This window comes from Neltuma alba, unplaced genomic scaffold, assembly GCF_004799145.2.
Source record: "Neltuma alba isolate B1F8T4 unplaced genomic scaffold, ASM479914v2 tig00000444_pilon, whole genome shotgun sequence".
NCBI lineage: Eukaryota > Viridiplantae > Streptophyta > Magnoliopsida > Fabales > Fabaceae > Neltuma > Neltuma alba.
Window position 1 is genome coordinate 153,976 of NW_021632053.1, and position 12,163 is coordinate 166,138.

The 12,163-nt window shown below is 35.4% G+C and overlaps 2 protein-coding genes across 2 annotated transcripts; both read left to right on the forward strand.

The window, feature by feature from the left end:
• The first annotated feature begins 4,874 nt into the window (after positions 1-4,874).
• Positions 4,875-7,534, forward strand: LOC114735977 (G-type lectin S-receptor-like serine/threonine-protein kinase LECRK3). The gene has a single exon (XM_028923799.1). The coding sequence runs from the start codon at positions 4,875-4,877 to the stop codon at positions 7,449-7,451; it is 2,577 nt and encodes an 858-aa protein (XP_028779632.1). The 3' UTR covers positions 7,452-7,534.
• A 4,012-nt stretch (positions 7,535-11,546) lies between these two features.
• On the forward strand, positions 11,547-11,921 carry LOC114736076 (uncharacterized). The gene has a single exon (XM_028923878.1). The coding sequence runs from the start codon at positions 11,547-11,549 to the stop codon at positions 11,919-11,921; it is 375 nt and encodes a 124-aa protein (XP_028779711.1).
• Positions 11,922-12,163: the final 242 nt, after the last annotated feature.

Consider the following 12,163-nt stretch of genomic DNA (forward strand, 5'->3'; position numbering starts at 1 on the left):
GTACAATGTAACTTTCTCAAAAGCTTTATCTCATCTATTTCTTAAGAAGTATACCTTAGTATAGCTGGAAAAATCGTCAATAAAAGTGATATAATCTCTTTTACCACCTCTGGTTTTTGTTTATTTTAAATCCTCTAAATCAGTATGGATTAAAGATAACAACTCTGTTTCGCTTTGTGTGGGAAAATGTGATTTTTTATTCAATTTGGTTTCAGCACAAACTTCACATTTACTAATATCACTATTTTTTGTTTCAAAAATTAGTTTAAGGTATTATAACCTTTTTATGTATTTCCTATTGATATACCCTAATCCAGCATGCCACATATCAAAAGAATAAATTAAATAAGCAGAAGAAGATGCATTATTATTTATATCAACACTTAGTACAAAGAGGCCCTGATCACAGTAACCCTTCCCTACAAGAACATTGTTCTTTGTCATGCCAATCTTATCATATTCAAGTGACACTTTAACTCCAGCTTTTCCCAGTAGAGCTATAGAAATTAAATTTGTTCTAATATTAGGCACATGCAGAACATCATTCAGCACTAGAGACATTCCAGATGTGAGTTTCAGCATCACTTTTCCCTTTCCCTAAGCTTTTTCAGTTTGAGAGTTAGCAAGATAAATTTGATCTTCTTCTTCGAAGGAAGTGTACATCTCTCTATTTGCACAAATATGCCTAGTGGCTCATGAATCTACCACCCATCTTTTCACATTAGAGATGAGGTGGGCTTGAGAAAGCATTGCAATAATGACTTCATCACTAGCACTATCATCTCCTTTAACCAAATTTTTATTTAGCTTAAGAGGATTTTCATCCTTTTTAAAACTTTTTTTAGCCCTCTTCCTATATTGTGCCACATAATACCCTGGTTTGACACACATAAAACGATTTCCCTTCTTCTTGAACTTGGGGTTAGAATCCCTGGGTTTGTAATCAGACTTCTTGCTTTTCTTATTCTTAGAGTTGGGATTATACCTCTTGTTGTGGGATTTTGTTTCCACCACATATATTTTGGCAGCCATCTTTTTCTATTTTGCTGTTTGAGTGTCTTCCAATTTGTATCTTCAATTATAAAATGAGTGATTAGATTGGTGAGTGATTACTATTTGTACTTATGCTTTAGTTGTTGTTTGTAGTCACTTTATAAACTTGGCAATTTCTCAAGCAAGATCGCAGCAACAAACTCATTAGGGAGATTGATCTTTTCAACCTAAAGTTCTTCTAGAAGTTTGTGATATTTATTGATTTGGAGTTTGATGTCTTTGCCCTTGGTCATTTCGCATCTATAGAAATTATTGATCACGAATTTCTACTTCGTGGCATACCCGACAATATATTGAAGAACTAGCAACTCTCATATCTTGTTTGGCTCTTTGTAGATACTATAAACATCAAACAAATCATTAGACAGAGTACTAATCAAGGTATGTCTACATATTTTATTAGTGTGTTGCTAGAGATCCTTTTGGGCTTGGTTAGTATCCTGAGCAGGTTCAAATTCAGTAAGTGCATTGATGACTCCATGCACATCTCGAATGGTATAGACACTTTCCTGCCACCTCCTAAAGTTCTCCCCATCAAATATTTCTATCTTGGGCATATCTAGAAATGGCCTGGGAAGCAACATCCCAGTTGGGATGTTGACAGGAATGGTGATAGGAATTTCATTATTTTCAACCATGACATAGAATATCTCTTAAGGTTGTTGGTGGCAGCACAGAAATTCAATGGCTCGAGTCACGTCACAAGGATACAGTCTTTAAGAGATATTCCGTAACTCCCTTTGTAACTCAGGAAGAGGCATTCCTAAGAGTAAAGAACCCTTCTTGAAAGATAGCAAGGTGACAGAATTGCAGAAGAAAAGTAACACGGGAGGGCAAGAGCACAAGAGGAGGAGGGAGACAACACCGTAGTATATTTCACACTCCCTCATCATGCCTATATATAGACGTGAACAGACACACAGAACTGAAAAGCATGCCCCTTCGTTCCCCCAAACAGACATGATAGAAACGACGCTCATTTTTGTTGGAGATGGAACATCCAAAAGTTTGGCACATCTAATGTTTCTTAGCCACGAGCTTCACAAGATGTGTCCGGTAGGCCACAAAATTAAAACAGCAATGTTTCCAACTTTAAGAACCCAAAAATAAGGTTTTTTTGGTAAGAGCTTTTAATGATAATTTTGCAAAGGGAAAGTTGCCAGTTTTCAATTGCATTTCCCTCTCGATGGCCTGTCCTTCCTCTTATCCCATTTACTCCCCCATGGGAGCTTGAGTTTATATATACACTTGAACTTTCTCTCAACCATTCCATGTGGGACTATTTTTGACACGCTCTTCACTTTTTTTAACAAAAATAATTCACAATACTATATATCTTGACCCTTAATTTTATTCTCTTTTACTACCTTTTTCTTATATATTTTCTTTTTCATTTTTTTCTTCTTTACTTCTCTTTTTCTTGCCCTAGTATAAATAATGGCATGTTTTGGGGAAGAGAAATATTTTTTTTACATATTTATTACTGTTAACTAATTTCAATAGATTTTTCAAAGCACACAATTTGGTTATTAGGATCTTATAAAAGAATATAAAATAAAATAAAAGGAGAATTTCACAAAAGGAGTTTAAAATTATTAAATCTTAAATTAGGTTTAGTAACAACACTTTAATAAATTTTAACAATATTGGATTGTAAACAACAACACATTTTTACAGAAATTCTTTATTAGAGATTTAATATTTTTAAATTTCTTTTTGTGGGATTCTTCTTAGAATAAAATACTTCTTTGGTCCTTCTATTTATAGGGCATTTTTAATATGTTTCACATAGACAAAAAATATTAAACTGGAGACAAAAAAATATTAAACTGGATTAACTCTATATTAAAATATAACAATTTTCTAACTTTTATACTATTTAATATACTCCTCTAATTCTAAATATAAGACTCATTTTGTAGTGTAAATTACACTACAAAATGGGTCTTATATTTAGGACTGAAAGAAATATATAATTTCCAAAAAATAACAATCCACAATATAATAAATGAAAAATAAAATATTGGCGAAAACAAAAAGATAAAATAGTGTATTCATGTTAAAAATTTAATGATGTAATCTATAAATAGAACTAAAAAATTCATATTGAGTTTTAGATGGTCTAAATTATATTATGGTGATGAGCACATGGTGCTAATCATTGTGATCAGTACCAAATGAGAGAACTAGTTTCGATGCTCAGCACAATAATGAGTACCATCATACTCATTATTATGGTAAAATTTGTATTATTTAAATACAATTTTAATAGCATAGATTTAAAATTTTTAACTTATGATTTTTAAATAAAGAAATTACTTTTTTTTTTTGAAAATATTACAACTAAGAGACTGCATTTATTTTGTATTATGTACCTATTAAAGAAAAATCATTTTTAAAAAACAAAAAGTTTAAAAATTTAAATCTTGACCATTCATATTAAATTTTAACAGTTAAGATTTAATGAATGTGATGATACTCATCACCCTCATGAGTTCCAAAACTTATTTATGAACGAGGGGGCCAATTCATTTATGATATTTCTAGAGATGTTGCGTGTTTTAGCATCGTTCTAGAGATGAATTTAAAGGGGGAAGGGACAAAAATGTCATCTTTGTTAAATACTTTAAACTTCCAGTATTATTTTTGTGGGTCCCACCAATGCATACGTGTAAGCTTTTTAATTCCTCTTATGATTAACTATCTCGTCTTTTCTGTCTCTCCTCCCTTCTTATCCTTTATATCCCTCATCTCCCTTGGCTCTCCCTCCAAGCTCTCAGCTTCCCCGTCAACTCTCACTCTCTCTCACCAAAAAACAGAGGAATTAAAGTTTGTTAAAAAACAGAGTCAGCTCATAATACAGCAAGCCAAAACGTAAGACTTGATTAGAAGCATCATGTTGCAGACAGACACTGTGTGCCAAAAAAAAAATGTTCCATAATTTATTGTTTGGAATAAACTCTATAAACTCCCGAATCAAAATAAAGTTTGAACGATGAATTAATTTGTCTTATAATAAATATTAATTCCTCTTGGACGAGAAAAATTTTCCATATCTTTCATATATATACAGGAGTATATAACTTTTGTCAGATGGTGGTGAAACGCTACATATGCTACGCAGTAGCTTTCACTGTCCTCAGTACTACTCAATGGAAGATGTTTAAATGGGTTCATAAAAATGAAAAGGAAGAAAGACAGAGAAGTAGCTCCTCACATCAATGAAATCAATAGAGACAAGAAGGCAACCAAGCCACCGTAGAGGGTCCAGAAATTGTGAAGCCAAGGAGCTCTTTAAGCCTCTCTAGCATCTGGGGCACCAATATGCTGATAGCTTGTTCGAAGTCCACCGAGAAAAGCCCTTCCTTCAGGTCCTTTTCTTCCATGCTTATGCCTGAGCAGCACAGCACAACCCTCTCCACCATTTACCTAAACTGCTATATTGTATCACACAAACCCACTGTAGCTTAATCCTGCTGGACTCAGCCCCTGTATGGAGTTAGCCTCCATGACTCGCATCAAGCATTGAGCTTGGCAAGACGACAAAAGAGAAATGAGAGAAGGAGAGAGTTGGCGACGGAAAAAGTTGAGGGGAGAGAGTCAACGAAGACGAGAGAGATAGAAGGCCTTGACACGTGCATTTGGTGGGACCCATAAAAGGAAAAAACATCCGATGTTGCAGCATTTAACGGACATGACAATTTTCATGTGTAATTTTACATCTAACATTTTATTACCCTATCTAATGCTGTGTTTTCATATTATAATAGGTATTTACCCTAATTTAAATTAAAACAATCCTTCCATAGAAGCAAGTCTTTATGACAGATTGGAAGCTTCTCAACACTTTCGAGGAAGACTTGGAAGACTTTGAGACCAATTCTTTTTGTTCACCGGTGATTCTGCAATTCTGTGAGATTTTAGCGGCCATGGCTACAGCTGCATCAAACATCTACTTTCTTCTATTGGTATCTTTTCTATGTGGAAGGTTTGAAACAGGGCACGCAAATCAAATCATAAAGCTTGGCGCTTCCCTGTGTCCTGTTCGTCCCAGTTCATGGTCTTCACCTTCGGGTCAATTTTCATTTGGCTTTTATCATCAAGGGAATGGCTTCAAAGTTGGAATCTGGCTGTTCGATGGGATTAATAAAACAATCGTCTGGACCGCAAATCGTGATGACCCTCCTGTCTCCTCAAGTGCAAGGCTTGTTCTAACCATGCGAGGTGAGCTTCTTCTGCAAACAAGTCCAGGACAACAGAAGGTTATTGCCCATAGTAAGAATGGAACTGTTTCCTCTGCTTCCATGCTTGATTTTGGAAACTTTGTTCTACGCGACAAAAATTCCAACATCATTTGGCAGAGTTTCGATTATCCAACTGATACTATGTTAGGTGGTCAGCTTCTACCTAGTGGGAGTCAATTGGTGTCTAGTTCATCAGACACCAACCATTCTGCTGGAAGGTTTCAGCTCTCGATTCAGCATGATGGAAACCTTGCTCTGCGTTCCCGATATTCTGGTGACACAAGTTGGGATGCCTACTGGGCGTCTCAAACTAGGTACGATGATACTGTTTCCAAATATCAGCTTTTCCTCAACAACATAGGCCCTTATCCTCTTTGTATCGTTAATGTCACTGCTAGTTCCTACAACGAAGTCTGGCCAAAGGGTAAAATAGATGAGAATTATGATTTGTTTCCGAGTGACAACTTAACAAACATAGGCAAAATCATTTACCGTCTCACTCTCCATTCTGATGGCATTTTGCGGCTCTATGCTCATTTTGACAATGGCAAAGGGAAGCATCAAGTTGAAAAGTTATGGTCACCATCAATTTTGGACGATCTTTGTAATGTGAAGACTTTTTGTGGGTTCAACAGCTATTGTACCACCAATGACGACCAACCTTACTGCAACTGTATTCCTGGAACTGACTTCATAGATCCGAGTCAGACAAATCTTGGATGCAAAAGGAACTTCTCAGAAGCTGAATGCAGAGGTGGGGAAAATAATGCGGCTTTATATTCCATGTCTGCCATGAGTAGGATGGCCTGGGGCGATTCTCCTTACAGTGAGGAAGAAATTCAGGAGGAGCAATGCCAATCTTCTTGTTTGAAAGATTGTTATTGTGCAGCTGCACTATATGAATACGGCCGATGCAAGAAACAAAAGCTACCGCTGAGATATGTCAAAAGACAAACACGAGATCCTTCCTCCACCACCATCATCTACCGAAGCGGTTCCTTCACCGAGTACACCACAATATACTTCAAGGTGGGAAATCAAAGCCTCAAAAGCAACTATACACCCTCCACACACAAACCCATCAACACCACCAGTAAGAAAGCAATTGTGCAGATCATTGTCGTGGTCTTTGGTTTTGCTATTGTTTTGTGTTCAGTTATTGCAATCTCCGGCCGTTTAATTTACAAGATTGGTGTTTTAAGTTACCGAAGTTTGTTGGAGATGAGAGATTTGGGCTTGAACGAAGGGACTACTTTGAGGGTATTTTCATACAATGAGCTGAAGAAGGCAACCAATGGTTTCAAACAAGAGGCAGGTAGGGGTTCCTCCGGATCAGTTTACAGAGGAACTTTACGTGAAGGAAGAAAATTGATTGCTGTAAAAATGCTACACAGGTTAATTGATGAAGGGGAGAGAGAATTTCAAGCTGAAATGCAAGCTATTGGAAAAACCCACCACAAAAACTTAGTTCGCTTGCTGGGATATTGTGCTGAGGGATCTAAAAGGCTTCTAGTTTATGAGTACATGAGTAATGGCTCCCTTGAGAAGTTCATCTTTGGTGGCAGCACGGTACGTCCAGATTGGGATGAGAGAAGAAGAATAGCACTGGACATTGCGAGAGGCTTACTATATCTGCATGAACAATGCAGTGTTCCCATCATTCACTGTGACATAAAGCCTCAAAACATATTGATGGATGAGTTTTTGACAGCTAAAATATCAGATTTCGGGTTAGCCAAACTTTTAATGCCGGATCAAACAAGAACCTTCACTCAAGCTAGAGGGACAAGAGGTTATTTAGCTCCGGAATGGAGTAAGAACACTCCAATAACAGTAAAAGCAGATGTTTATAGCTATGGAATTATGTTATTGGAGATTGTATTTTGCAGAAGAAGCTTAGTGGTCAATGTGTCGAATCCGGAGCAAATTGTTCTGTCTAATTGGGTGTGCAAGTGCTTTGCTCGGCGAGAGTTAAACAAGCTGGTTGTAGGGGAAGAAGTGGATAATAATTTACTGGAAAATATGGTGAAAGTGGGGTTATGGTGTATTCAAGATGAACCTTTTCTTCGGCCATCAATGAAGAGTGTGGTGTTGATGCTTGAGGGAGTTACGGAAGTGGCTATTCCTCCTTGTCCATCTTCTGATTCTATTTGACACCATCCCTTTTGCTAGGAAACAAAAGCGAACAAGATGTTGCAATTTCATGTGGCTTTCATTTGATTTGTTTTTATTTTTTGTTTCTGTGTAATTTTTTCTTTAAGCTTGCTTACATCTACCTATTTGCTGGGAATAAAACAGAATTATAAAATTAATTTTGACATTCCCCTGCTGGGCCAAAAAAAAGGGAGTGAATTTCATGTTGTCATCATTTGCTTTCTTTTATTATTGTGTTTGTGCAATATGATTTTCTATAAGCTTTGGTCTACTTGTAGCTGCAAATAAAGGTCTTTTACATAGATTATAAATAACCACCAATTAAACCACAAAACAAACATATTATACAATATATATATATATATATAAATAATGTACAATATATATCATAAATAACCACCAATTAAACCATAAACAAGGTAATTAGATCCCAAGTCATAAGTGTACAATTGAATTAAAATTTATTTAATAACTCAAAAAATTTCAAATAATAAACCTTTGTTTACAAATCTAATCCTTGTTTATGACACAAAAACACAAATGATTACAGTTTACATGGACTAATTTTTGTTGTTGTAGCAGCTCAAGGAAACAAATTTCCCAGCACGTGTAGACATGCTCAATAATTCTTTGAGGGAATGGATCCTCAATGTCAAAAATTCGCATAATCCCAATAAAACATTAAAGAACATGAGCAATACAATTTTCTTTTCACAAACGCAATTATCCCTTAAATAAATTAGAAGAATTACAATCAAGTTTTAAAGAAGAAATATAATTTTTGAAAATTCCCAATAACAACTTAAGTAGCTTGGTGATGACAACTTCTTAAATTTATTTTGTAATTATTTTTCTTTTTTGAGATCTTATTATAACTTTTTCAAAAAAATTTTGTTGTGCCTGATGATCTTAAGCATGTGTCTTATCATATACCGCCCCCTTAACATGTTTTACGCCCCTTAACAAAACAAATTTTCATATGTAAGAAGTAATTTATAGTACAAAATGCATCTTAAAAATAGGCAGTCATTGTATTTGTGTTGTGATTAGGTAATATTTTGTTTGCGTGAGGTTTTGGTTTGTTAGTTCATATCAGATTGGTTTTTTTTTTTTTTAAGTCCTTCATTTTTTCGTTTCCACTGCTAGTGTTTGAACTTGCTTTGTTTGGCTATCAATAAAATGGATTTATTTTGGCCAAAGAAAACTATAACACCTTAAGCAATATGATCTACGCACGTTTTCTGAGCACGGTGTCCCTGTTAATTCTGTTCTAACATATGCGCTTCCTCCGATAGATCTAAAACATAAGAAAATTTTGAGATGAGTTTAATTTCTTGGTTTTAATGATTAAAAAAGATTCTTTAAATTTTATTCTTTATTCAAAATGCATTATGGTCACGAGAGAAAAAAGTTTAAATAATATTATACCAAAAATATTTCAGGAAAAAAAATCAATTTAAACAATATTAGGAAAATAAGTACTTTTAATATTTTTTTCTGGATTATCTGAAGTGATTTTTTCCCCTCCTACGTAGGTGGGAGTATATAACACGGCAATTCATAGAAGTGACCAGCCATGGACCACAAAACCTTTGGAATTTTTGAGGCTTCTATTAATTCTGCAATTTATTTGTGACCGCTATTAAGAAAGTAGATGTTTGAAGTAACGGTAGCCATAGGTACTCTACAATTAAAGAGAAGAAGAGTTGCTGATAAACAAAGTAATTTTCAATTTGCTACCAAAATGGCCATAATCTACTGTTATCACTAATCTTAGAGGTCTTACCCATGAAAGTCTACTTGCGATTCTTCTTGGGAAGGCGCAGCGAAGTTGCACTTGTCACAGTATTAACTATTACTCATTATTATCTTGACTTTCTTCAGTTGAAGGATTTTTTCCCCAGCTAAACTAGAATCTGAACATGGAGGTAGCTAATTGGAGTAGCAATTGGAAAGCATTTGGGTAAGAGGGGGCAACAAATTGACTTGGTCAATATATGAACGTCCTGTATTAAAATCAATCAAATGGCAACAACATACAACGTATTCCATCTGGTTTGGTTTGTCCAAGAGTGGGTCAACAAATTTATTATGTGTTGGCACTCTGTCACTTCTTTGTTGACTTTTTTCGCCCAGCAATATAAAAATGACTTTTAACAGAACGGTATAAATGGCCCTTGACTTTTCTTCAACAACGTTCGTTTTAGTTTTTGTTGAAAATTGTGCATATGAAGGGTAAGATATTCAAGAGGAATGATCAAGTTTTGAAGCTAAGGTCCGTTACGGATCTGCAATCAAACTTTGACTTAAGAATTATCAATGCAGATTTCTGAAGATTTCTGTCAACTCGATTGCATATTTTAAAATCTACTATAAGCTCGTAGAGTTGATCCTCCTTATGAAATTTCTCACCCTTTAAGTCATTTTGTAAAATTTTTCATTTTTAGAAGAATAATAATTGAAGATCATATAAGAAAGAGGTAAAGATACAACCAACATCCCAATCTTATTTTTTAGATACATCTAGCACCTTAATTTTTTTTTTTATGATGCATTCAACACTCTAACCTTATTTTTTAGCGCATATTTTTAACATTCCGATGTTAATTTTTTTAGTTACATCTCCTAAACCATGACATTAGATACACCTGAAAAATAAGATTAAGGCGTTGATGCTATTTTACATTATAACTATAACTAATAAAGCACTTGTTTGCCACTTAAACTTCTAAATTTCCTGTCCCACATCTAGTTTGATTTGGCTTGCGAGTAGGGGCGGCTCAGCAAAATTGATTTCGTCCGCCTGGGTCAAACACTAATCTATTGTCTTGTTTTCATTGAGGAAAACGACTTCGGAGGTCAAGTGTTTCGTCAATGCCTTGGACAATTGACCAGAGTTCAGAAATTTTTTTTTTTCACGCTTAAGTTATTATGAAATCTTGAACTTTATAATATTTATTTTAATTACTTAAGTCTTCGAAACTAAACATCTATACATAAAAATATTACTCCCTCTGGTCCTAAATATACGACCCCTTTTATACCCTAAAACACTATAAAAGGGGTCGTATATTTAGGACCGGAAGAATATATTACTATCGCGGTAGATATTAACAATACCTTTTTTCAGCGCATCACAAAAATATTATGCATGAGTTGTTAATAACTGCCATGATAATTGTTGATCATTACAGTTTAATTTGTTAATGACTTCTCTTTCAGTAGTCAACGCATACTTAAAAAAGGACAATTTGATAATTAAACAAATAAAATCTCTTGGATGGGACCTTATTGCAATTTTTTTTAATAAAAAAAATTCCCTATTGTATATAGGAAGCATATTAAAGAAATATTTACATTGAAATTCTTGTGGGCAAGTTATTAAATTTTTTTTTTGGCTAATATATATGTCATACATTGTTAGAGGTTAAGATACGATCTGATTATATGCTGATAGAGGCGACCTGATATGTAGGGATATAAAATAATATTATAGAGAGAGAAATGATCATGTAGTTAAGATAAGAGATATAGGCATGCGAAATACATGCGGCACCGCTCTTGTATATATACCTGTTATTTGTGAATGATAAAAAATACACTTACCACTCTAAATTTCACATGGTATCAGAGCGTAGATCTTGTTAACCGAATTTTGTGAGCTTAGGTCTATGAGCCACAATGAGAATGGATGATTCCATGTGGAAAACTTCATCAGTCGATAGCATTGATGTCATGTCGCCATATTACATTCACGCCTCTGACAATCCGGGGAAAGTATATGTCGCTGAGCTTCTCTGTGAAAACAATTACAGCGAGTGGGTCACTGATATGAGTAACGCTTTATTCGCAAAAAACAAGATTGGTTTTGTGGACGACTCAATTCCGATGCTAGCCGTTGATTCCTCCGACCTGAACTATTGGTTATGTTGTAACGCCATGGTTATCGGCTGGTTGAAGAGTGCAATGGACAAAGAGGTCCAGAGTAGTGTTCGCTATGCAAAGACGGCACGTGAGATATAGGTTGACCTTCAAGAATGATTTGGAAAGGGTATTGCACCTAGAGCCTATGAACTATGTCGAGCTATTACTCACATGAGGCAAGACAAACAATCTGTGCCAACCTTCTTCAACAAACTCAAAGGTTTCTGGGATGAAATTGACTCCATTGCACCATGGTTGAAGTGTTCATGTGGAGGCTGCACGTGTAACATACAGGAGCAACTGGTCGAGATGAAGGAAAGGGAACACCTTTATGACTTTCTCATGGCGTTGGAGGATGGCTATACAACCATAAAGACCCAAATCCTCAACATGAAGCCCTTGCCAAGACTTGGAGTTTCCTGCCATTTAGTAGCTAAAGATGAACAGCAAAAAAGACAGATTTCGGCCATGCATAAACCCATGATGGAGGCCGCTGCATTTCATGTTCAGAGTGATTGTACTGATCGCAAGAAAGATAGACCATGATGCAATCATTGCAATAAACTCGAGCACACTCAGAACAAATGTTACTACCTCATAGGATATCCGAGTAATTAAAAGAAACTAATAAATGTGACAAATGCGTTCCTCCATGAGCAGTGCAAGTCAATGAAGAACTAAGCCCCATCCCTGGGCTAACGTCAAAGCAATATCACAAACTCATGCAATGCCTTAACTTGGACTTTAAGGACACCAAACTCACCAACGATTAGGTTACACCCATAGCC

What these genes read in the sequence shown, in the direction of transcription:
- LOC114735977 (XM_028923799.1), top strand. Translation starts at nt 4,875, where the DNA reads ATGACAGATTGGAAGCTTCTCAACACTTTCGAGGAAGACTTGGAAGAC.
- LOC114736076 (XM_028923878.1), top strand. Translation starts at nt 11,547, where the DNA reads ATGAGGCAAGACAAACAATCTGTGCCAACCTTCTTCAACAAACTCAAA.